The sequence below is a fragment of the Lampetra fluviatilis genome, chromosome 33 (assembly GCF_964198595.1).
Source record: "Lampetra fluviatilis chromosome 33, kcLamFluv1.1, whole genome shotgun sequence".
Taxonomy (NCBI): Eukaryota; Metazoa; Chordata; class Hyperoartia; order Petromyzontiformes; family Petromyzontidae; genus Lampetra; species Lampetra fluviatilis.
Window position 1 is genome coordinate 4,402,375 of NC_136307.1, and position 26,082 is coordinate 4,428,456.

The 26,082-nt window shown below is 59.9% G+C and overlaps 1 protein-coding gene across 1 annotated transcript in view; it reads right to left on the bottom strand.

Annotated features, from left to right (window-relative positions):
* Window positions 1-481: 481 nt before the first annotated feature.
* The window catches only part of LOC144943944 (CCAAT/enhancer-binding protein zeta-like), a 33,589-nt gene continuing 7,988 nt past the window's right edge, over window positions 482-26,082 (bottom strand). Inside the window, 12 exon segments of the mRNA XM_078871846.1 lie at window positions 482-953; window positions 955-1,061; window positions 2,008-2,089; window positions 3,495-3,565; window positions 4,085-4,207; window positions 7,938-7,979; window positions 8,455-8,687; window positions 9,787-9,856; window positions 14,253-14,359; window positions 18,237-18,303; window positions 20,043-20,117; window positions 21,465-21,567. Of these exon segments, the coding sequence (XP_078727972.1) occupies window positions 804-953; window positions 955-1,061; window positions 2,008-2,089; window positions 3,495-3,565; window positions 4,085-4,207; window positions 7,938-7,979; window positions 8,455-8,687; window positions 9,787-9,856; window positions 14,253-14,359; window positions 18,237-18,303; window positions 20,043-20,117; window positions 21,465-21,567 (1,230 nt within the window). The 3' untranslated portion in view covers window positions 482-803.

Sequence of the window (26,082 nt, forward strand, 5' to 3'; positions counted from 1 at the left end):
GACTTTACCGAAAGAACCAAGATGAATCCCTGCAGTAACGAAAGCTTTAAATCGAAAAAGAATCATGAGTCTTGAGACTCAGATGATGCTTCTGTGGTCCAATAAAGAATAATTGTATTTGTAATTATTTTTAACGTACGCTTGATTTTAGAGTTGTGGCGATTGTCGACATGAGATTTGCGAATCGGTTACACTTTTGTGAAGGCTGGAAACCCCCACGCGACAAGGCCACGCCCAGCGCGACGTGGCCGACGATGATATCACCAAGCCCCGCCCATCACCTCCCCGTCCAGCGGCACACACGGCAAGAGAGCCGAGACTTGTAGAACTCTCCCAACTCTTCTCGTGATGCTGGACTATTGGAGTAACCTCACCGATACTTATCCGTAAGAGTAATCGATCACTCAACTCACTGGTGATCCCAGCGTCGGTCGACTTAAACTCAGTCTCGAGATAACCACACAGAGCATGCAACTTTAAACACGCCAAAGGTTTATTTCCTGCTTTGTGTACAGTTTGAAGAGCTGTGTGTTAAAGGCTGCTTCATCAACATCACCACCATCTCCACTGTCATCACAACCAACGTTGTCGTCGTCATCATCATCATAACCATCATCATCTCACAACCATCGACACACAATTGGCACCACCAGCTGACATCGCCGTCACCTCCATGGCGATCACCACCGTCGTCGTAGCCGCCTCCCATCATCCACGCTGTCATCACCACACCTCCGTCGTCCAAATCGTCGTGGTTGTCATCATCATCGTCGTCACCGCCACCACCCCCCCCATCGTCACCATCACCTCCTCCTCCTCTCTTTCCCTCCGAGCTTCTTCCCCGCTGTTCTCGCTCCTCCGCCAGCTGCCCCCGCTCTCCGCCCGGCCGCTCCCTTGCGTGGGGCCCCCCCCCCGAATTTACCTGCCGGGGCCCCCCCTCCCCCTCCTCCCCCCTCCCCCTCCACTCCGTCGTTTCCTCTTCCAGGACGGCCGCCTGCGTCGCTCCCCGTCCCCCTTGACCCAGCGGTCGCGCTGCGCCTCCCAGTTCAGCTGCTTGGCGTCTGCGGAGCGGAGTTCACGGCGGTCACGGCGGTCGGCATGGGGTCAGGCGGCCCGCCGGGGTCATTCAACCAATCAGGTCGCGGGGTCATTGGGTTCACTGGCTCGTCGGCTCACTGTCTGCGCCCCCCCCCCCCGTCGACCCCTGCCCCCCCCCCCCCCCGTCGACCCCGCCCCCCTGTACTGCAAAACACGTGGCAGGACCCTCCTGAGTTTTGAGGCCTCAGGGAGGCTTTGCCGGGCACAACGTGGCGGCTCGCAGCACCGAGATGTCAACTAACCTCACCTGGTGTGCAGGAGGTCGTTGGGCGAGTTCGACCGCGACCCTGACACCTGCCGTATATATTTGGAGTTTGCGTTCTCTCTCTTTCTCTCTCAACGTGCCCGCGTGGATTTGTTCACCGGGTCCTCCGGTTTTTCCCTCCGCGTTTAGAATCAACGTCACGCGTTCAAGAGGATTTGCCCGCTATAAATGTCCACGTGACGGTGAGCCCACTTGTGTTGAACTACCCCCCCCACTTGTGGTGAGAGCCGGGTTGCGTCTGAAAAAGAGCTGCAACACAGCTCAGTGGAGCCTTACCTGGTCAAATACAAACGGCGTAGTTTGTATAGGAAGCGACCTCTTACTCCTCCTCCTCATCGTCGTTGCTGTGGTGGTAGCTAGCGACGCGTCCGCGTTTCAGCTCAAAAGCAAAACAAATTTTGGGGTTTTTTTTGTGCAGATTATCCAAAATGTTCGCATCCGGGCATGGATTTCCAGATTTTTTTTTTATGAATCCGAAAGTCGGAAACGCACGCTTCATGCACGTACGCAGGCACGGCCCTTCTCTGTCAATCCACTGCGGGATAAGGGCCCCCCCCCACCGCCCCCCCACCCGCGCCCCTCCCCCCCACAACCCCCCCACCCCCGCCCCCCCACCGCCCCCCACCGCCCCCCACCCCACTCACGAGAGTTGTCTTTGTTGGCCACGGCGTTCAGACCCGACGTGTCGATGCCCGAGGACGAATGTTCATCCAGCATCGTCCCGAACTACACAGAGACAGGGAGTCAGAGTTAGAGTCAGGGTCGGGGTTTTAGCGGTGGAGATCAGTGTGAGAGTCAGGAAATTAGCGTCAGGGATTAGGCTCAAGGATTAGGGTCAAGGATCAGGGTCAAGGATCAGGGTCAAGGATCAGGGTCAAGGAATAGCGTCAAGGAATAGGGTCAAGGTTTAGGGTCAAAGTTTAGGGACAAGGTTTAAGGTCAAGGATTAGGGTCAAGGTTTAGGGTCAAGGATTAGGGACAAGGTTTAGGGTCAAAGATTAGGGTCAAGGATTAGGGTCAGGGTTTAGAGTCAGGGTTTAGGGTCAGGGTTTAGGGTCAAGGATTAGGGTCAAGGTTTAGGGTCAAGGATTAAGATCAAGCACCAAGGTGAGAGTCAGCGTTAGGGATTAGGGGTTGGGGATCAGGGTCAGGATTAGGTATTAGGGTCAACGATTCGGGTCAGGTATTGTTGTCAGGGTTAAGGATTAGGGTTGGGCAGTAGGGTGAGCGTCAGGGCAAAGGTTTTAGGGTTTAGGGTTAAAGATCGGGGTGAGACCAGGGGATTAGGGTTGGATTCAGGATCAAGGTAAGAGTCAGGGACAAGGAGAGACTTCAGCTAACATCAGCAGCCTGTGCCTCCCCTCTCGATCAACCCACGCTTCAATAAGCACCTAGTGAAGTGTGGAGTACAACCGCCACTCGCCGCGTGTGCAGCGAGTCTGAGTGGTCGCTGTGTGTGTGGGGGGTTTCTATGAGTCTCTATGAGTCTCTCTGTGTGTGTGGGGGGGTGTCTATGGGTCTCTATGAGTACACGCTGTGTGTGTGGGGGGTTTCTACGAGTCTCTATGAGTCTCTCTATGTATGTGGTGAGTCTCTATGAGTACACGCTGTGTGTGGGGGGGTTTCTATGAGTCTCTATGAGTCTCTCTGTGTGTGTGGGGGGTGTCTATGGGTCTCTATGAGTTTCTATGAGTCTCTTTGTGTGTGGGGGGGGTCTCTATGAGTCTCTGTGAGTCTCTCTTTGTGTGTGGGGGGTCTTTATGGGTCTCTATGAGTACACGCTGTGTGTGTGGGGGGTCTCTATGAGTCTCTATGAGTCTCTCTGTGTGTGTGGGGGGTCTCAGTCTCTGTGAGTCTCTGTGTGTGTGGGGGGGGTCTCTATGAGTCTCTATGAGTCTCTCTGTGTTTGGAGGGTTTCTATGAGTCTCTATGAGTCTCTCTGTGTATGTGGTGAGTCTCTATGGGTCTCTATGAGTCTCTATGAGTACACGCTGTGTGTTTGGGGGGTTTCTATGAGTCTCTATGAGTCTCTCTGTGTATGTGGTGAGTCTCTATGGGTCTCTATGAGTACACGCTGTGTGTGTGGTGAGTCTCTGAGTGATCTTTGTGTGTAGCGAGCGATCAGCATCACCTCCTCTGCTGCTAGGAACAGCTGATCACCGTCCTTCCTCCGCCTCTTCGTGCTGTGTCCCCCTCCCCCTCCTGCGATCGCACAACACCAACAACAGGTTCATTCACGACCACGGGAAAAGGCCGATTCCTCGCCCGCCCTTTGATCCACGACTCTCAAGTGACAACGCGCAAGAGCGCCGCGTCCCAACGGGAGGGGCAACGCCCCAATGTCACCGTACGGGAAGGATTGCCCCGCTGTTTTGTTATGAGATGGCAGCAAGGCAGCCAGACGCAGTGGTGAAAGGCCTCGAATAGACTGTTGGGCAAAGCGTTGTTCGCGAACAGCACCTATGAAGGCCGGCATGGCACGCGAAGGGGTGGGTGGCCAGCACCACGCCTGGCCGCCTTTGTCTCCCCCGTGGCGATGTTTACACACCGCACCAGGTACTCATTTGAGGCTGAGTCGGCCTAGTGGAGGCCCGGGATCAGTTCAGATAATCGTCACCGGTGTCGGCCGTGAGCGGGAATCGGACTCGGCTCACTGGGTTCGTGGCGCGTTAACCGCTAAAGAAACGCTGCCCATACACGCATGCACTTTCACAGACGTACCTGTCATGGCCGACTTGAAGTCGATGGTCTCCAGCCTCTCTCGCTTCTTGGCTCCTGCGCCCCCAACTTGAGGCCCCTTGTCCCTGCCCCCTGCAGATGGAGGCCGCCTCTTCGCGTGATGCCCTGCCAACGGGAAGCTCGACTCTTAATTCGCTTCACTCGCCGAGCAATCACAAACAACGTCGTCGTCGTCACCATCATCACGACGGGGCAGCGTCATAGAATCAGAATGTGTATTTACACTGGAAGAATCCGATGTGCCGTCAAGCTGTTTTGCACACACGTCCAGTAGTTTCGTGGATGTCCATAGCGTCATGCGCGCAGACGTCGCGACGTGCACACACGCGACCGCTCCGGTCGACAGCTCTCTCGCCCTCCTCTCTCTTTGACCTCTCGCTTCATCTCTCGTTTTCTCTCTCCGTTATCATTCCGAGAGCCTTTCGCGAGCTCCACACGGGGCAGCGGTGACGGAATGTCGACCGACGTTAAGGGCAAAGGGACTTGACAGGCGCGGAGATGGAGCGACGGGATCGGCTCCCGCGCCGGAGCGACGGATTGATGGCATGGCGAGGCGTTCATCCAGCAGCGGATAGAGACAACGGCTGACGCCGACGATGTCCTGTTGGGACATCTGTGAAACGTGCGTACGTCACCGTCACCGGCGCGTGCGCTGGACCGCGCTCATTGGAGGCGCGAGAGACAACGAACTAAAGAGCTTTGCGGCTCGTCGGATTCCCCCCCGCGGTCGGTTCGAAATTCAGATTTTGAATCTTCGCTTGGCGACGGGGATCACCGGGTGAGCGGGGGGGTGGGGGGGGTAGGGGGGGTGGGGGGGGTAGGGGGGGTGGGGGGGGGGTAGGGGGGGTGGGGGGGGGTAGGGGGGGTGGGGTAACCGGCCACCCTGTCCCTTCGCAGGTTCCCGATTCCTCGTTCCTACTCGGGCCACGGGCGTTTGCGCGCGTTGGCGAAACGACGGCGGGGCGGGGAAGGGGTGGGCGGGGGGAACGTGGATAGGTTTCATATCCGGCACTCCTGCTACCATTTCCATTTCCACAAAGCGGTTAACAACTCTGGAGGAAGGGGGGGGGGGGGGGCGAAAAAAAAACCGCTGGGCTAATTCGCGAGCTGTCGTCCTCTGCGGCGTGGCGAGCGAGCGAGTTTCACGAAGTCCGCGCCGCTCCTCCGCCTCTCTCCCCACAAAGGGCACGGGGAGATGAAGTCATTCAATAGCGCCCCCCCCCCACCTCGCTCGCGCGCCCCCAGCCGCCCTGGTTCACTTGAGTCCTACACCGGTTGTGGTTCGTGCTTTTAATTTTAATTAGCTCGCTCCGGGGGGGGTGGGTGGGTGGGGGTGGCGGCGGTTTGCTTGGGGAGGGGAAGAGAAAGGAGGAAAGGGAGGGAAGAGGGGGGGGGGGGGGGAGTTGCACGCTGTGACCCGAGCACCTTCGCTCCGGCAGCGTACAAACGTCCCGCGCAGGGAGACGGAATCGTACGGGATCGGCGCCGCGTGGAATCGTGGGGCCGTGAAGCGGTTCTGGCGATGGGGGTTAAAGCGCGTCGGGGGATCTGTCTGTTACGACGCGTGTCGATCACACGCGACGGGCCGGACCGGACGGACAACAAGGCAAGAGACCCGAATCTATTCTTAAATTGAATCGCCACCACGAACCCGTGACTATTTTAGTCGAATCTCTGTGCCACGGGCCGCCCGCAGGACGAGGCAAGGTAGCTTTGACGAGATAACGGGACGGACGCGGAAGGTGAGAACAACATTCAACGAGAATTAATAAAATAAACAAACGGAGGAGGAGGTGAAGGAGGACGACACCCGGCTCGTAACCCGAGCTGGGCCCCGAGCGAGGCGGAGTTTGCGGTTGTTATAGCGCTCTGGCACGCACGCACACACACACGCACGCACACACACACACACACACGCACGCACACACACGCACACACACGCACACACGCGCACACACACGCACACACACGCAGGCGCGCACTCGCAGGCACGCACACACACGCACACACACACACGCAGGCGCGCACTCGCAGGCACACACACACGCACACACAAACACACACACGCGCACACACACACACAGGCGCGCACACACACTCACGCAGGAACCCACGTGCGCACAGACACACGCACACCGATGCACACGCACGTGCGTTCACGCTCCGGCAGCACACCAACACGCACGCACCCCCCCCCTTGCGAATGCTTTCCTCCTCGTCCTCATTGCCACCTATGATCTGCCCCCCAACCCATCCACCTCGGGAGTGCCGCCCAACGCCGCCGCCGCATCCGGAGGGTCGGCGCGCGAGCAGAGACACAGGAACAAAAAACCCCGGCGGTGGGCAACGCACGCACCATGGCGGGCATGGGCAGCCATGGGAGGGAGTGGAGGGAGGGGAGGGAGTGAGTGGAGGAAGTGGAGGGAGGGAAGGAGGCAGTGGAGGGAGAGGAGGAAGTGGAGGGAGAGGAGAGAGTGGAGGGAGGGGAGGGAGGGAGTGGAGGGAGTGGAGGGAGGGAAGGGAGAGGAGGAAGTGGAGGGAGAGGAGGGAGTGGAGGGAGGGGAGGGAGGGGAGGGAGGGAGGGGAGGGAGGGGAGGGAGGGAGTGGAGGGAGGGAAGGGAGAGGAGGAAGTGGAGGGAGAGGAGGGAGTGGAGGGAGGGGAGGGAGTGAGTGGAGGGAGGGGAGGGAGTGAGTGGAGGGAGTGGAGGGAGGGAAGGAGGCAGTGGAGGGAGAAGAGGAAGTGGAGGGAGAGGAGAGAGTGGAGGGAGGGGAGGGAGGGGAGGGAGAGAGTGGAGGGAGGGAAGGGAGAGGAGGAAGAGGAGGGAGAGGAGGGAGTGGAGGGAGGGGAGGGAGGGGAGGGAGGGAGTGGAGGAAGGGAAGGGAGAGGAGGAAGTGGAGGGAGAGGAGGGAGTGGAGGGAGTGGAGGGAGGGGAGGGAGTGAGTGGAGGGAGTGGAGGGAGGGAAGGAGGCAGTGGAGGGAGAGGAGGAAGTGGAGGGAGAGGAGAGAGTGGAGGGAGGGGAGGGAGGGGAGGGAGGGAGTGGAGGGAGGGAAGGAAGGGAGAGGAGGAAGTGGAGGGAGAGGAGGGAGTGGAGGGAGGGGAGGGAGGGGAGGGAGGGGAGGGAGGGAGTGGAGGGAGGGAAGGGAGAGGAGGAAGTGGAGGGAGAGGAGGGAGTGGAGGGAGTGGAGGGAGGGGAGGGAGTGAGTGGAGGGAGGGGAGGGAGTGAGTGGAGGGAGTGGAGGGAGGGAAGGAGGCAGTGGAGGGAGAGGAGGAAGTGGAGGGAGAGGAGAGAGTGGAGGGAGGGGAGGGAGGGGAGGGAGGGGAGGGAGGGAGTGGAGGGAGGGAAGGGAGAGGAGGAAGTGGAGGGAGAGGAGGGAGTGGAGGGAGGGGAGGGAGGGGAGGGAGGGGAGGGAGGGGAGGAGGGAGTGGAGGGAGTGGAGGGAGTGGAGGGAGGGAGGGAGGGAGGGAAGGAGGGAGTGGAGGGAGTGGAGGGAGAGGGAGGGAGTGGAGGGAGAGGAGGGAGTGGAGGGAGGGGCTATGAGATGACCGGGGGAGTTGAGGGGGTGGTGGGGAGGGGAGTGTAAGAGATGCAGAGGGGCAAAGATGAAATCAGAGGAGATGAGCGCCACTAACTTCATTATCATCGTCATCCATGATCTCGGCTCCATCCACGGCTGGCTAAAGGCTTCCTCAAGTCGATACTGCACTAACTCCATGGCGGGGTGTGGGTTAGGAAGTGTCAAAGCGTGGTTGTGCAGCGGGTGAGGTGCGGTGAGGCGACCGTGTGCGGTTAACACGAGCGTGTCGGTGTGTTTGTGCCGGGCGTGAACACTCACCGCTCGACAGATCGCCGCCGCCGCCGCCGCCTTCGTCAAAAGCTGCAAACGCACACAGACGGCGCACGTGGCACTCTCTCGAGCAACAGACCGCGGGCGGGCACGTGTGCCCTGCGGCTTGTGCTGTGCTCTTCTGTGGCGTGTGGCATGTTGCGTGTGTGTGTGTGAGTGCGCGTGGGGGAGCTGTAGTGTAGCGGTTAGCGCTACATTGCGCTACGAACCCGGGAACCCGAGTTCTATTCCCGCTCACGGCCAACACCGGTGACGATTATCTGAACCTGTCCTGGGCCTCCCCTAGGTTGACTCAGCCTCAAATGAGTACCTGGTGCGGTGTCTACACATCGCCACTGGGGAGACAAAGGCGGCCGGGCGTGGTGCTGGCCACCCACCCCCTCGTGTGCCGTGCCGGCCTTCATAGATGCTCGCTAACAGCACTTGCCCCAACAGTCTGGCAAGGCTACACGGGGGGATCTTTGTCTGTGTGCGTGTGTCTGTGTGTGCGCGACGGTCAACTCACCATCCCACCCTTCCTCCCCCTCGTCGTCGTCGTCACCCCCCCCGTTCATGAACGCTCCGCCATCTTCCCCGACCTCGTCGCCAGAGTCCTCCTCGTCGAAGCTTCCCAGGGACACTTCCTCATCATCCAGGTCATCGAGGTCTTCGTCATCTTCATCCTCGTCGTCGTCGTCGTCATTGCCGTCCCCTCCTCCTTGAGATTTCTTCTTATTCTGCTGTGGTTTCTTGATGTTGCTGGGAGTCGGGGAGATGGAGGGAGGGAGGGAGCAGCGGAGGGAGGGAGGGAGGGAGCGGAGGCGTGGGGGGAGGGAGGGACATTTAATTGCACTGATCTTTGCCGACCCTTGAACTCCCACCCCCACTCGCCGTTAACCTCAAGGCCAGCTTCCCACTGCGATCAGCCAATCGGTGCGCTTGGCAGGCGAGGTTCATTGGCTAGGGAGACCTGGGGTAGTCAGGCTCGGCAAGCAACGACGCACAGAATCGTCGTCATCATCGGTCGGGGCTGAATTAACAAATCGTCGATTGTCAAACTGCACGTTGCACGATTGGCTAATGCCGCACTTGGGCTGGCGGCGGGGGCGGACAAAACAATACCAACGAGAGCGCGAAAACGAGGAGACGGTAAAAACTAAGAAAGAATCGCTACGTTTTGTCGAGTCACTGGGGGGGGGGGGCGGTGACATCGTCGTCATGCTGCCGGGAAATGCCACACGGTGGCACGTGGTCAATTCTGGAAGCGCCGCAAGGCGATCGCACCTAAAGCGCTTTCTTGAGACTCTGCGTGCGAATCACGCTGCGCGCAGATTTCAAGCGCGAAACATGAACACTCGCTGCGACGGCGGCAATAATTTCACGACGCGCCATCGGAAGCGGCAAGAAAAAATTAAAACAAACCAAGCGAGTTTAACACGTAGTAGGCTTTCGCGACCAATATCATCCATAATGCAAATGTTTTTGGGTTAGATCGCGCAAATATATAAATGTGTCGTTAAACCCGCCACCACCCGACACAGCCAACTAGTAAGGGTTGTCACGTGAACAGAACGTGGCCAATTCGTCACTAGTCCAGCACACCGCTGTGTTGGAGAGCAAAGGCACGACATTTACAATCTTGAGTACGACGTTTCACCAGTAATTGCAACCAGCTTCACCAGGCGACAGCCAGATTTGTCGAGAAATCCTCCTCCTGTTTCGTACGTTAAAAACCATCGCGAAGCGACGAACGAGACCTTAGCACAGATTCAGGGACGCATTAATTCGCCACAGGTGGCAACGCGTTCGTTGAACTGTCGCTGCAAAACGACGCGCGCGCGCGGTGAAGAGATGTTACCCGGCAAAGTCCAGGTCGTCGCCGTCGCTGAGCAGATCCACGTCATCATCCTCGTCCCCCTCGTGGGTGTCTGCGGACGACAACAACAACAACGGTGGTGAAACGGTTGGCACAAAGGGGGTTCCAGCGGTTGGGACAACCACGCAGTCAGTCTACGATTGGCAGGTCGCGTGCGATGGGGGTGACGTGTGGGTAACTCCCAACGCTTCTAAGACGTCACGCCGGCGTGGAAGAGTGGGCAGATTACTCCTCTTCTGTCGGGGATCTCTGTGTAGAGCCACGTCTAGCGGAGGCAATTGCAGGGGCTGCGCATTTACCGCCCCCCCCCCCCCCATGCCCTCCGCGTCGATGACACGCGCACCAACGGGTGTGTGTGTGCGCGCACGCAGACCGTTCGGAGCGCACGTGATGCCACGTGCGAGCGTAGCGACGCGGGGCTGTGGTGGTGGCCCGCTCGACGAGTTAATCGGCTGTTAAAACAGTCATTACGGGGGGCGAGGTACCGTTCCGCCCTCTAACCACATGCGCGCCACTACGTACACACAGACACAAAGCCCCCCCCTCCCCCCCCCCCCCGGCGGGTGGCACCTACGAAAGGCCAGCACGGCACACGACGGGGTGGGTGGGCAACACCACGCCCGGGCCGCCTGTCTCTCTTGTTGTGATTCTCATTTTAGGCTGAGTCGACCTAGGGAAGGCCCAGGACAGGCTCAGATAATAGTCACTTGGTGTTGGCCGCGAGTGGGAATCGAACCCGGGTTCGTAGCGCAGCGCTAACCACCACACTACCGCTCCCCCGTACGTACTCGCAACAAGAGCCGACGTCACCACGGCGCTTGTGCCAGGCTAGGTTCACTTTGAGGCCACGTGAAGCGTCAAAGGCTCGCTACCGACAGGAGGTCACAGGACGGACCCAGGTGCAGTGGGTTGACCGACTGAGATGGCTGGCAGATGCACCACCTGTGCTCCCCACTGCGCCAAAATCTCGCTGCGTTTTACCCGCCCGGCGCTCCGCTCGTTGTTGCGAGCGTCGCCTCCAACTGCCCAGCAGCGTCCTTCACGAGCCTCCTCCGCAGGAGGCCGATCTTGACACCGCTGGTACCAGTCATCGGCAAGTCCGTTCACACTCGCACACACTCGCATGCACACACGCGTGCGCTCGGGCGGGCGGGCGGGCGCACGCGAGGACCGGGCCCTGACAGCTGCCGCTCGCTGCCCACAGCCTCGCCGCCTTTGACCGGGCGAGACTAAACAGCGGCCGCCGAGGTGACAAACTTAGCCATAACAAACACCGCCATCCGTCCATCCGTCCACCACCAGAATCATTTCTTCTCTCGCACAACACCCACCCCGCCCCTCTCTCTCTCCACGCACGCACGCATCGCCCATCACCCCCGGCCAACGAAATCCGACAGCACGCTTCCTCTGCCGTCCCGGCCTTCGCGATGGGCCCCCGAGGTTCGCATGGGACACAAGCAGCGGCGACCACTCGGGGGCTTCTCAAGAGCGCGTCGCGCATCACGACACGTCGGAAAGGAGCACCCCCAGCGGCAGCTCGCTGTCCCCGCGACTCGGCCACGCGGCCCTGGGGGCAACGATTGCCGGGCGTCATCCCGAATGAGTCGTTCTCAGGAGCTGCTGCTGCTGCTACTGCCTGGTGCTGCTGTATGTAGCTGTTACTACCGCTAGCTGTGTATAGCTGTGTATAGCTGTTGCTACTGCTTGCTGTGTGTAGCTGCTGCTGCTACCGCTAGCTGTGTGTAGCTGTGTGTAGCTGCTGTTGCTACCGCTTGCTGTGTGTGGCTGCTGCTGCTAGCTGTGTGTACATGTGTGTGGCTGTGTGTGGCTGTGTGTGGCTGTGTGTAACTGCTGCTGCTGCCGCTAGCTGTGTGGAGCTGCTGCTGCTAGCTGTGTGTGGCTGTGTGTAGCTGTGTGTAGCTGCTGCTGCTGCCGCTAGCTGTGTGGAGCTGCTGCTGCTAGCTGTGTGTGGCTGTGTGTAGCTGTGTGTAGCTGCTGCTGTCGCTAGCTGTGTGGAGCTGCTGCTGCTAGCTGTGTGTAGCTGTGTGTAGCTGTGTGTAGCTGCTGCTGCCGCTAGCTGTGTGGAGCTGCTGCTGCTGCTAGCTGTGTGTAGCTGTGTGTAGCTGCTGCTGCCGCTAGCTGTGTGGAGCTGCTGCTGCTAGCTGTGTGTAGCTGTGTGTAGCTGTGTGTAGCTGCTGCTGCCGCTAGCTGTGTGGAGCTGCTGCCGCTAGCTGTGTGTGGCTGTGTGTGGCTGTGTGTAGCTGCTGCTACCGCTAGCTGTGTGTAGCTGTGTGTAGCTGCTGCTGCTGCCGCTAGCTGTATGTAAATGTGTGTAGCTGCTGCTGCTGCCGCTAGCTGTGTGTAAATGTGTGTGACTGTGTGTGGCTGTGTGTAGCTGCTGCTGCTGCCGCTAGCTGTGTGTAGCTGTGTGTAGCTGCTGCTGCTGCTGCCGCTAGCTGTGTGTAAATGTGTGTGACTGTGTGTGGCTGTGTGTAGCTGCTGCTGCTGCCGCTAGCTGTGTGTAAATGTGTGTAGCTGTGTGTAGCTGTGTGTAGCTGCTGCTGCCGCTAGCTGTGAGTAACTGTGTGTAGCTGTGTGTAGCTGTGTGTAGCTGTGCACAGAGCCGCTCCGCTGGGCTCCGCCGGCGCTCGCTGCAACCCTCGCGATGTCGAGTCACGAACGACGGCGAAGACAGACGAACCCCAAATCAAACTTTCTCGCCCCCCTCCCCTGCCACCCCACCCCCCTCCACCCCCCCACACCTCTCCAAAACTTCCGATTCCCGTGACATCTGTATTTGACGTTATAATTTATACAAAAAAAGGGGCCCTTCCACGTAAGGAACATGTTTCATAATTCTGACAAAACCACAGCTCAGCCACAGCAAGACACCTTAATCATGTGGCGACAGTTGGAAGCCATGGGGGGGGGGGGGGGTTGCTCTCTCCCTCTCTCTCTCTCCCTCGCCTCCCCCTCCTCTCTCTCTCTCATCTAGCTCCTCACCCCCCCCCCCGCCCCCCACCTCTCCGTCCAAATCCGTTCCCCATTTAAACGTGATTTGGCATCTGTCCTAAGTAATGACAACCATTACAAGCGCGCAGGAAACGTGTCTGCCAACAGGGCACACGCGAGCGTCAATCGGCGGGGCGAGGCGCCGGGCGAGACGGAGGTCTGCCTTGGCTCTCGGACGACGCGGCGGCGGAGGCTGTGGTGGACGAGGAGAGCTTGCCAGACGTACGCACGCGTCGCAAGATAAACACCCGTGCGCACGCGCGTCTGCGTGTCCGTGCGGTGGTGGGGGGCGGGGGAGGGAGGTGGCGCAGAGGTTAGCGCTACGCTGCGCTACGAACCCGGCGAGCCGAGTTCGATTCCCGCTACGCGGCCAACACCGGTGACGATTCGTCTGAATCGGTCCTGGGCCTCCCCAAGGTCGACCCAGCCTCAAATGAGGCAAAGGCGGCCGGGCGTAGTGCCGGCCACCCACCCCCCCCCCCCCCCCGTGTGTCGTGCCGGCCGTTCATAGGTGCTACTCGCGAACAGCACTTGCCCAGAAAGTCTGCTAAGGCTATGCGGGGGATCTTTGTCATCGTCTTTGTTGTGCGTCTGTGTGCGCGCGGCTATAATAAGATCTGGACGCAGTCCCGTCGGTGATCTCCTCCGGCAGTCGAGGAGGCTGCTGGGTCACGTAGCCCGGCAGCTTCTGTTTGGCCGTGTCGAGGGGACTAAATGGGTGTGGTATGGGCTGAGAAGAGATGGGCTGATGAGTAGGTGGGCGAGTGGGTGAAAGGGTGAGTGGCACGGGCTGCAGGAGAGATGGGTTGATGTGGTAGAGGAAGATGTGGGGCTGAGTGGACTTGCCGACTGATCCTACTGCTGCTGCTGATTCTACTGATGCTGCCCATTCTGATGCTGCTGATCCTGCCGCAACCGATCCTACTGCTGCTGACCCTACTGATCCTACTAATACTGCCGATCCTACCGATGTCGATCCTACTGATACTGCTGACCCTACTGCTCCTTTGTTTCCGACTAATACTGCCGATCCTACTGACCGTACAGCTGCTCATGCTACCGATACTCATCCTACTGATGCTGATCCTACTAATACTGCTGATCCTACCGATGTTGATCCTACTGACACTGCTGACCCTACTGCTCCTTTGTTCCGACTAATACTGCCGATCCTACTGACCGTACAGCTGCTGATCCTACCGATACTCATCCTACTGATGCTGATCCTACTAATACTGCTGATCCTACCGATGTTGATCCTACTGACACTGCTGACCCTACTGCTCCCCTTTGTTCCGACTAATACTGCCGATCCTACTGACCGTACAGCTGCTCATGCTACCGATACTCATCCTACTGATGCTGATCCTACTAATACTGCCGATCCTACCGCCGCTACTCATCCTACTGGTGCTGACCCCCCCCCCGCCACTCACCGAGGAACTTCTCGAACTCGTCGTCGCTCACGTCGTCGATGCTCTCGTTGTCCTCCTCCTGGCGCTGCCGCTTGGGGCCGCGCTCCGCCTCGCGCTGCTTGAAGAACCTGGACACGCACACGCCGGCGGGGCAAGCGTAAGCGAGCAGAACCCACGGAGGAGGAGGCCGGCCAACGGCACGCGAAGGTGGAGGGGTGGGGCGATCGCCACGCACGGGCCGCCTTTGTCTCCCCAGTGGCGATGTTTACACGCCGCACCGGGTTGCAAAGTCGAAACCGAGTCGACCTAGGGGAGGGCCCAGTAGCGGTTCAGACATCCGTCGCCGATGTTAGCCGCGAGCGGGAATCCAACTCGGGTTGCCGGGTTCGTGGCGCAGCGCGTTCACCGCCGCCACCGCCGCATCACAACACACGCGTGCAAACGTGCGCACATCGTCAGCGTTGGCCACGCTCGGTCCACTGCTGGATGCGTGCCATCCCAAGCCGGCACAACCCAAATGCGCGCGCACAGGTACAGCTTCAAGCCGTCAGTACGAGAGGGAAAGACGGCGTAGAGAGGGAGAGAGAAAAGCGAAAGGGGAGAGGAAAGCGAGCAGAGAGAGAGACAACGGCGAGAGGCAGAGGACAAGCGAGGGGAGAGGAGGCAGCAGAGAGAGGAATGAGAGAGGAGGGAGATAGAGACAGGGGGCACACGGAGGGACGCGGGAGACGGGGGGAGGGGGGGGGTGGACAGCCGTGGTGACGCGGGGCCAAGGGGACGGGCGACTCTCGAGCCCTCGGCCGCCGATCCAGGGATCCGGCAAACGGTCAAAAGGAGAGCAGGGCCCTCACGAGCAGCCCGGGCGGGCGGGCGAGCGGCCGGGCAAGAGGGGTGAGCGAGGGGCGAGCGCCGGGCAAACGCTGCCCGTCACACGCCAGTCGGCGGGCGCGACAGATCGTTTAGCACGTCGCGCGCGCAAAACAAGGCCGGGGACCGCGAGCGGACGCACGTGGAGACGGGGTCGCGCGTCGCCGGCAAGCGGAGGGCGCCGGCATCACTACCGCCACTACCACCACCAGTACCACTACCGCCACCACGACTACCACCACTACCACCACCACGACTACCACCACCACTACCGCCACCACTACCGCCACCACTACCACTACCACCACGGGCACCACCACTACCGCCAGTACCACTACCACCACCATTACCACCGCCACTAACACCACCACTACCACTACCACCACTACCACCACGGGCACCCGCTGCGACGGCTGGAGCTGCGGCGTCGGTCACGGTGGCAAAAGTCTTTGCGACCGCCACTACCACCACCACTACCACCACAACTACCGCCAGTACCACTACCACCACCACCACTACCGCCAGTACAACCACCACTACCGCCACCACTATCGCCACCACTACCACCACCACTACCACCGCCACTACCGCCACCACTACCGCCAGTACAACCACCACCACCGCCACTACCACCAAAGACAGAGATCCCCCCGTGTAGCCTTAACAGACTGTAGGGGCAAGTGCTGTTAGCGAGCACCTATGAAGGCCGGAACGGCACAAGAGGGGGTGGTGGTATTTCCACCCCACTACCACCAACAGCACTACCACCAACACCAACACCACCACCAACATCACAATCACCATTACAATCACCACGTTTAGAGGAAGGCCAATGTCGCTGTGGCACCTCAGGCGGCCTAGAGACGCCGAGACACCTGGGTTCGAATCCGGGTCCCTGCTGGAGTTACGGTGCGAGGCGTTCCAACGACAGCACCAAATAAAAACCCGCCCCTTTTTTTTATTCAGCTTTAATGCTGTTGCTCATTCATTCTGGTTCCAAATTACAGAATTATTTGTAGGTCGCAGGGCGCGGCGGGGGGTAGTGAGGGGAGGGTGCGCCGCTTTCTGCGCGAAGCTCCCATCGCCCGCCGGGTCTCGCGACACCGTGGCGACAGCAGCGCGGTTGGAACGAAAGCGGGGAAAACTTTTTTTTTTACTCGTTGTCATCATTAATTCATTATTCACGTCTCTCTCCCTCTGCCAGACAGCGGCCACACGGCAACATCACCTGTCCGACCGCAGAGAGCGCCGAGAGGTGCGATTCGAACACGGCTCACGCGATCCGGGAACACCAACGCACGTACGCATCCTCTTCCTGCGCAGTCCCAAGTGTCTCCCACCCCCCCCCTCCTCCTCCTCCTCCCACAACTTTTTCACGATAACGGCCGTAACCCGATGAGGGCAAAGGAAGGAGCTTTTGGTCCCGAGCAGCCACTGACATCACCCACGCCCCCCCCACGCCCCCCCCACCCCCAGCCCCCTCCCTCCCACCCACCCTTATCTCACAAAAGCCCGGGTGGAGTTTGCACCCCGGCCGTGTGTGACGTGTTTCCCGTGTCGCGCGTGTGTTTTTGCATTTGTATGTGTGTGGCGAGCGGTAGTGTAGCGGTTAGCGCGCTGCGCTACGAACCCGGCCACCTGAATTCGATTCCCGCTCGTGGCCACCACCAGTGACGATTATTTCAACAGGTCCTGGGCCTTCCCTAGGTCGACTCAGCCTCAAACGAGTAACTGATGCGGTGTGTGAACATCGCCACTCGGGAGACAACGGCGGTCGTGCGTGGAGCTGACCACCCACCCCCCTCGTGTGCCGTTCCGGCCTTCATAGGTGCTCGCTAACAGCCCCTACAGTCTGTTTAGGCTAATTAGGGGGATCTTCATCTTTGTGTCTGCATGCACGAGTATGTAATTGTGTTCGTGTGCACACGTGCGTATTTGCGCGTGTACCAATGCGGGTTCCGCGCGCGCAAACCGGCACTTGCCCCAAAAGCCTCCGAAGGCCACACGGGGGTTCATCGTCTTTGCGCGCGTCTGTCCCGTGACCTCCCGCCAGCGGCGGCGGGCAGCCTTCCCACGCTTCACGCGGCAGCCTCACAGCGCGCGCCCAAGCCCGGCGCGGCGGGAGCCGTGGCGACGTCACCGGCACCCGCGAGCGGCGAGCGGCGGCCTTCGTCGCGCGTGCGCCCACGTCGTGCCGACGCGTCGGCGTGCCGATCGATTTGGCCCGGGTCCCCGGCGGCGCTGCAAACGTCGCCGCTCGCGTGGAGCCGAGCCGACGACGAGCGTGCGGCGACGTTTGCAGCGCCCCTCCCCCGTCACGCCCGGCGCGCAACAACAAACATCGTCGACCGCGGTCGGACACGAGCGTTGGAATGATCGCGGCCGGGGCGGCCGCACGGGAAGCGGGTGGGGGTGGGTGTCGGGGGGGGTGTGGGGGGGGGCAGGAGAAAATGGAACCTCTTTAGCGGCCGAGCGGCTGACCCCCCTCCACCCGCCACCGCCGCGGTTAACGTCGCCGCGCGTCGACTTACTCGGTTCCTGCGTCGTCCGATCTTATCTCCCCGCCCGCCCGGCGGCTCAAGGTCAATAGAGCGGGATTATACCCTTATTTATTTTTATACTTTAAACGATCCTCCACCCCGCAGCACCCCCCGCGCTCCCGCCTGCCGAGCCGCCCACCCACCTGCACACCCACCCACCCCACCCACCCACCCGCCCCACCCACCCACCCCACCCACCTTCACACCCGGTCCACTCGCTCACCCACCTAGCAAGCAGCCAAACCTACCCACCCCCCACCCGCCCGCCCTATCCGCCCACCTACCCGCCCATCCGCCCACCTACCCACCCACTTACCTGTTGGCCCACCTGCCCACCCACGCGCCTACCTGCCCACCCACCCACACCCATCCACCCACCTCCCCCCCTCTATCAGGCAATCTACCCCCCTCACGCCCACCCACCCACCCGTGAACCCCTCGCCCCAGCTGCTGCCACCGCCAGTCAAGCCGGCCTTGTTTAATGAAATACAAAATGAGACGCGTTCCAGCCCGCCGGGCAAACACAAAAAACAACCCCCCCCCCCGCCACGCCCCCCCCCCCCTCAGGATGGCGTCGTCGCCGTGCGGGCGACCTCACCTGTAGAAGAAGAGCTCGTCCACGGGCACCCTGCTCTCGTCTAGCTCCAGGTAGGCCTTGCTGTTCACTGCGGGCCACGTGGGGTGGGGGGCGGAGAGAGGGAGGCAGGAAGGGGGCATCAGAATAAAGGTTTTTTTTTGTGTGAGATCACGTAAGCACAAACGTGTCCTTAACCCGCCGCCACCCGAGGCGGCCAATTGGTAAGATTTGTCGCGAAAACAAAACGTGGCCATTTAGTTTCTACTTCAGCGCACGCCACCGTGTCGGAGAATAAACGGCGCCACGGCTCCGTCAGGCGGTGAGCCAGGAGTTGGGCATCAGTCGTGCCGACCTCACAACACGACAGCGTCTCAGCAAAGTCGCGTGACATGGGGGGAGGGAAGGTCGCCGCCTATGACCAAATGACCCTCACCTGAATACCGACAGGAAGGTGGACGAGAGAATAGATAATGTCTATCGGACTTATCCCCCAAAGGAATTGGGGCGATTCATCAGATCGCTGGGTGCAAAGAATCATTGCAGGCCAAGTGACTTCTCCTGTTTTGTTTGTCTCTCTCCCACCCCCCGCCCCCGCCTCAACAAGGTTACCCCGATTGCCCTCTCGGCGTCGCGCCACGGGATGGGGAATCACCCCCCCCAAACTCGAGCAGATCCGCCCATCAACCCCATTGTTTTCAGGGCGACGGGATCCACGGGTTTGCCAACAACGCAGAGGCGATTTCCGAAAAACTCTCCTTCGATCGACTTCTTATTGCCACCGTCCACACTCGGGCGACGACGGAGACGTTCGTTTAGTTCTCAGAGCTGGAAAGCGACGCTCGGTCAAAAAATAAAATACAAAATATCTCTGTCCGTTCGTCCACGTAGCCTTCGTCTCTCTGCCCAGCCGTTTTATCCGTCTTTCTGTCCGTCCGACCACCTGTCCGTCCCGTGCTCGCCGCGACGCCCTCAGGGTTCATTTATCCGGCGGGAGGCTCGCCGCGGCCCGGGGCCTCTTTCTCCGCGACGGTTCCAAGCCGTGCGATTTTCTATTTGGCGACGTTTCTCCCAAGGAGCAGCAGCCCCTTCACCACAACTTTCAAGTCTCTTCGATCCCATTAACGCGCAGCCCTGGACGTATAGCTGTACGGGGGGCGTGTGCCCGCGTGCGCGTACGCACGACGGGTTAACGCAGGGCCAGGGAGGGGCCGCCCCCCCGACCCCACCGACTTAACCACCTATTTATTTATTTATTTAGCCAAAGCCCCGGCATTAATCCCGGCGATGACAGACGCCGGCGGACAGGAGGAGTTTGCGCCGTCCCTCCGGGGCCCTCCTCGTTGCCCGCGGCGAGCCGCGCGGAGCTCAGAGCTCCTCGCCCGGTGAGTTCGGAGGTCACGAGGGCAGGGTGGCGGCAGGAGCAACCACCACCTCCGACGTCATGCACCCCCCCCCATGCCGACCCCCCCCCCCCGCTCAACCCCCTCACCACCTTTCTTCCTGACCCTGCTACCGCCGCCCGCCCGCCCGCTCGCCCGCCCCCCCCCACCTCCAACGGCCTCCTCCCACAACAACTTCTCACCCCGGCGACCTCTGGGCACCACGGAGCCCGCCTCGACCCCGGCTCGACCCCGGCCAATTAACGAGCCGGCGCGGAGGGAGCGCCGCTCGGGAGTCTCTCCGCTCCGACGCTTTCATTTTAGGCGCCGGACGTTCCCCCCCCGCCCCCAACCACCCACCCGCCGCCCCCCACCGCCCCCCCCCACCCCCCCACCGTGGCCACCGCCGCCACGGACGCCCCCTCCACCCGGCGCGCAGCGTCGTTACCTGGCAGGTTGCGGATGTCCTGGGCGAGGAAGCGCTTCTGCTTGGGCTTCATGACCGAGACGCTCGGCAGCATTTCTGCGAGGCGAGAGGGGCGGACGAACGACCCGAGGTCGGGGGGTCAACTCGAGAAGAGCAGGAAGCCTCCGCTGGCGTCGCGGGCGCGAGAAGCTCGTCGCGTTTTGTTCGCTCAAAACTACAGTGGGCCTCACCTGCTAAAAATTTAAATAGTTACGTTTATAGATTTAAGCATTATTTTTCTGGTGAAGGGGTGGTGGGGGGATGGATGTGGCTATGCCACCGATGGTGACGATCAACGCGGCCGTCAAAAGAGTTTGTTGGCCACTGTCGTCATTGTCAGCTACTTGGCCACCCGGGTTCGAGTCCTGGCCACGGCTAACGCCAGTGGCGAGTTTCATCTCCGCCCCGCCCACCCACCACCACCACACCGCTTACTCCCACTTCACCAACATGCAGCGACCAGTGCAGTGAAGTACGGTCAACCAAACCCCACTATTGGCAGCCCCCGTCATCCAGCAGTGGATTGGGGGGGGGGGGTCTGCAAATCATAATCACTGTTATAATATTTCTTATTGCATTTTTTTGCTGATGATGCGAGTGCGGCGCTTAGCGGGACAGAGAAAGTAGACGCTGGACATCATCATCATCGTCGTGAGCCGTGGTATATCTATTTACCGCTGGATCGAAGGCCTTTGCCACCATGCACCCCTGCGGTCCCGCGATGCCGGCGATCTAAACGCTCCATCTCCACGGCTGAACGTTGAATTCCAAGAATCCATCCTCCAATTTGCATCCCCCGGTTTACTGCATTTTTAATTTTTGCCCACTTGAAAAAAAACCTTCTGGTCTCTGTGGGCCCTAACCCGGTCACTTAAATAAAACAAACCAATTGAATGAATTCCTAATAATATTTTTGGCAAAGTCACTTCCTCCGCTTGCACTCTGCAATTTTAAAAGCAATACCCCCATACAATAATGAAGCTGTAAACGTGAAACTCCCAACTACCAAACTAATTCACTGGAGGCCGCCCCCGCCCAACCCCCCCGAGGTCAAAGTTCATCTGCGCTCAGCCGTGCAGTGGCGACACTTTGCCTCCCCTGTCCGTGTGCGTCCGTCCGTGCGCGTGTGAACGCGCACGCGCCCTTCCACGTGTATGTGCGCCCGTGCTTTGTGCGTGCTCTCGCGTGCGCACACATGGCGCGTACACAGTACACACGCGTGTGTGTACACACGGTACTCTCGATGGCTCAAAGGAAACTTTCACGAAGCGCTGCTTTCCTTCAGTCTTCGATTCACCCCCCTCCCTGCCCCCCCCAACCCCACCCCCCCCTCCGCTTTGCCCCGGGGGCGAACTCGGCACCCCCCCCACCCCCCCCAGACCGTGCACGGCTCGAGGACCCCACCTTCCCCGCGCTGCTGCTTGGGGTTGCGGTAGACGAAGCGGTCGAGGAAGCGCATGAGGGTGAAGTCCTGCAGCGGGTCGCTCGTGTAGCTCACGCACTCGCCCTGCAGCGGGGAGACGGGGGGAGTGGAGGGGGGGGAGGGAAGGAGGGGAGGGAGGGGGAGGAGAGAGCGTTACGACTGCCCCAGCCTCAGCGTTTCAGATCGCCGCCAACGTGAAATAACGAGCGGGAAGGAAACTCTAAACAAACTCCCGTGGAGGTAACAAAACATCTCTTTCAACATCGCTGCTGGGGGGAGGGGGGAGTCCCGCGAGTAAATATTTTCTCTACGGAACTTTAGAGCGAGCACCCGAGAGAGGGAGGGAGCGGGAGCTGAATGCCGCGTTTGTTGTGGACGCGGTCACGGTAGCCGCGTGATGAGAAGCGCCGAAGCGTGAAGCCGCATCGCATCACATTGTGCGTCGCATCATACATCACATCATATAATGCATCGCAGCATACATCACATCATATAATGCATCGCGCATCAGATATCGCATAGTGCATCATGCATCGCATCTCTCATCGAAACCGGGAGCGGCCACGGCGGAGTGACGGTTAGCAGCGTGCCGGACTTGCCATCCGGAGGTCGCCGCTTCGATTCCAAACAACAATAAAACGTTTCGCGATTTATCCAGGAGACGGATGACTCGTGTTCACGAGGGTTCCGCTGCAGCTGCAACGTTGAGTTGTTATTCATACGAGGGGTTCTTTTGTCCAATTAATGATGAGTTGCGTTCATTTTGCAAGCGGGAGAAAACCAGAGCTCGCAAGAGAAAACCCACGTCGGGCGCGAGGGGGCAACGCTCTATCCCCGTACAGACGGTAACAGATGGCGATTCGTCCACTTGCTGCACTGCCGTCTCCTGGCGCGCCGGCAGAGACACGATTCCCGCTCGCGGCCACCAACACCACACCGCTGACGATTATCTGACCCGGTCCTGGGCCTCCCCCTGAGGTCGACTCAGCCTCAAATGAGTGCCTGGCGCGGCGTGTAAACATCGCCACTGGGGAGAGACAAAGGCGGCCGGGCGTGGTGCAGGCCACCCACCCCGCTCGTGCGCCGTGCCGGCTTTCACCAGGCGCTACTCGCTAACAGCACTTGCCCCAAAAGTCTGTTCAGGCTCTACGGGTGATCTTTGCCTTTGGAGGTTGCGCAACAACGCCACTGGAGGAATCGTAACAACGGGCGGCGAGAAAACCCCACGCGTGAAAATTTACTTTAGCTTATGTTTAAAAAATAAAATAAAGTGAAAAAATCCCTCGGGCTTGCCAACGCACAGCTCGCCCGAGGTACAAATCCTGCAACGCAACACCAACCCCGCACGTGGTGGAGTTTTTTTTTTACTTCACGAATAAATAAACACATCTATATTGTTCGTGGCGCTGTCGGGAGTGAGTTCATGGCGGCGAGGGAGTCTTGAGGGCGCAGGAGCCCAGCAGGGCCAACCCGGCACAGCTGCCTCCGTTTCTCGTCTTCACTTCCATCGCTGGACACGGGGGGGGGGGGGGGGGGTGCCGCCCAACCCAACAGCCAGGAACGCCCAAGCGGCCAGCCACAAACAGCACCACGTAAGGCGCGGTTACAAGAACTTCTTCCCCAATTGAGCCCCCCGGCCCCTGTCCCCCCCCCCCCAAACCCGCCCATCTCCTCTAACGGCGGTCACGAAAGCGCGTACCACGAACAAAACACGATCGATGGAATGAACGGACGAGCGAACGAGCGAGCGAGCGAACGGGGCCTTAATAACCGTGGAGACCACCCGCGGCGTCGCTCCGTCGCTGGGCACGGCCGGCGACGACGATCGGCGTCACCGAACACGCCGCCCGCTCGCTCTCCGCCGCACAGCGCCGCGCAGAGCGCTTCTCCCCCCCCTCAGCCCACTGCCCCCCCTCCCCCACCACCCCCCTCTCTACCCCGAGCTCCCTCTAATGGAATGCAATTACGCGACCAATATTACATACCTAATCCCCGGGCCAGTTATTAAAGGAATGTTAATGTCATCCGTTATATAAATGATATTTGATCGTCGCTAACGAACGGCGGCGGCGGTGGCAGAGCCGGCGCTGCTCTCGCCGCCTAATTACAGGCGGAGGGAGAGGGAGAAGAGAGAGAGAGCGAGGGGCTGACATTTCGCTGATGTGAAATTGATATAATTCACGTAATAACGCCCGGCGATATCTGGAAACACAGAGCGCGGCGCGGAATGTCATCGCGGCCCGAGTTTGTGGGAACGCCATCAATCCTCGTAAAGTCCAATTCGATAACAACACTCGGCGCTGAGCCGTTTCAACAAACTATTAAGAGAAAGCGGGCCCCGCAGCTCGGCAGCCTGGGATTCCTTTCGGCTCAAAAAAACGCCGACGGGAAACATTTGCTCGGAAAAGGCGCGATCGGCCGCGTGCGACTCCCAAGTCTTTCGCGTGGGATTTTTTTTGTGTGTTACACGTGCGCCGAGTTTCCCCTCTTGCCAGAATCGCTCGCTCGATCGGTCGCTCGCTCGCCGCCGGTAGCTTTCTGCATTTAGCTTGTTGTCCTTCCCCGCCCCCCCAGCACCTCCCGAAAAAGAAGTTCAACGCACACGCGTAGAATCTGGCCCTGGCGAGCAAGGCCGATGTGGCTGTGCCGAGGCCGCCTTCGGTTGCTCACCAGCGCGGGAAGAGGCAGTGGGAGCCGGGGCGTGGAGGAGGGAAGATGGTGCAGACACGACACGGAGACGGCGCCCCGTGCCCTCTACTGACCGGTGGGGCAAGAGCCGTAAGCGAGCACCTATGAAGGCCAGACCGGTGTACAAGTGGGTGGGGTGTGGCCGGTACCACGCCCGACCACCTTGTCTCCCCCGGTGCTAATATTTATTTGGGGTAGAATCGACCCTGGGGTTCGTAGCGCACTGCGCGCACACACACACACACACATGCACACTCGTCCTTGCACGCGCAATCAAAGACAACGATCCCCCGTATAGCCTGAACAGACTGTTGGGGCAAGTGCTGTTAGCGAGCACCTATGAAGGCCGGCACTTCACACGAGGGGGTGGGTGACCAGCGCCACGTCCGGTCACTTTGTCTCCTGTATGGCGATGTTTACACATTGGAGGCTGAGTCGACCTAGAGGAGGCCCGGGACTGGTTTAGATATTCGTGACTGTTAAATTGATCGTGAACCACTGCACCACCGCTCCCCACACCAGCACCACCACAGCCACTGCCATCCCTCTCTGGACCGATTTGCACGCACAAAGACAAAGAGCCCCCATACAGCCTTAACAGACTGTTGGGGCAAGTGCTGTTCGCGAGCACATACAATCACTCACTCACACACTCGCGCGCGCGTGAACTCGCTCGCGCACGCGCGAAACTTAAAAAGTAAAGGAATAACCGCGCCGGGCGCTTTCCATAACAGGGCGCTCGGAGGCATGCGCGGCACTCTCGGCGCGTCCATCAGCACGTTCTCATCTCACGTGGCACCAGCGCCGCGCTCCGCCGCTCGTTACAACATAACTCCGGCGTCATTAATTGGGCCGCGACGGCTGGGCGGTGGCGGGGGGGGGTAGCAAAGGGGGCAGGGGGGGGATCGTTTCCATTCCTTCAGGAGCAAGCAGCAGCAGCAGTAGCGGTGGAAAGAATTTTGTTATTTTTTTTTTACCAAACAAGCGTGGGGCCGGAGCCGCGATCGTTGCGAGCGTGGAGCGCGGCTCTTCCGTCGCGATGAGACGCGTGGCGACGATCCGTTACGATTCGGATAGAAAATAAAAATATATATGTACAAATAAACCTCGATTGTTTTTATGGGTTGTCGGCTTGACGCGTGAACGTGGTTTGGCGACACCTCGGCACCGTGGTTTCGCACCACCGATTCGCAACGGTTAGCGATGCACGGTGCCATAGAAGTTCGGCGTGCATACGTACGTACCGCAAGGTGGGGGACGAATCGCTTTGACGATACATCCTCCCCAACTGCTTTACACGTAAACGACTCGCCACGTTCTGCACTCGACGTTGATGGCGAGGTACAAAACGAGGCGATGACCGTCGGACGCGGCCTGACTGCGACAGCGACGGCGCGGGATTGAACTCAGGCTGCCAGCGTTTGCCTTGCAGTCCCGCACTCCCCAGGCGCTGACCGGGCATCGCTAACCCCGCAAGCTAGCGCCGGCTCCGCGTGCCAGCGCGTTGGGTGCGAGCGGCCTCGCCCCGGCAACGCGGTTGGCGCATCGGCTGGGCCACGTGAACGTGCGCAGGAACGGCGACCCCGAGACGACCCCACGCCCTCCGACCCCGGAGAGTTTTGTGGTTTTGTTTGTTTTACTTTCTCTCCCCCGCTCCCCCCCCACCCCGTTTGCCGGATGCCTATGGCTGACTCTCCCACTTCCACTGCGTGTGTGTGGGTGGATGGATATATAAAAGACCGCTTGTGTTGCGATCGAAAACGTCGTAGTTTTTTGTTATTTTCTTTGAACCTATCTATGTGACTTTACCGAAAGACCCAAAGAAGACCAATTCCTGCAGTCACAAAAGCTTTAAGTCAAGATCCCCCTCGCAGCCTTAACAGACTACAGGAGAAAGTGCTGTCGTCGAGC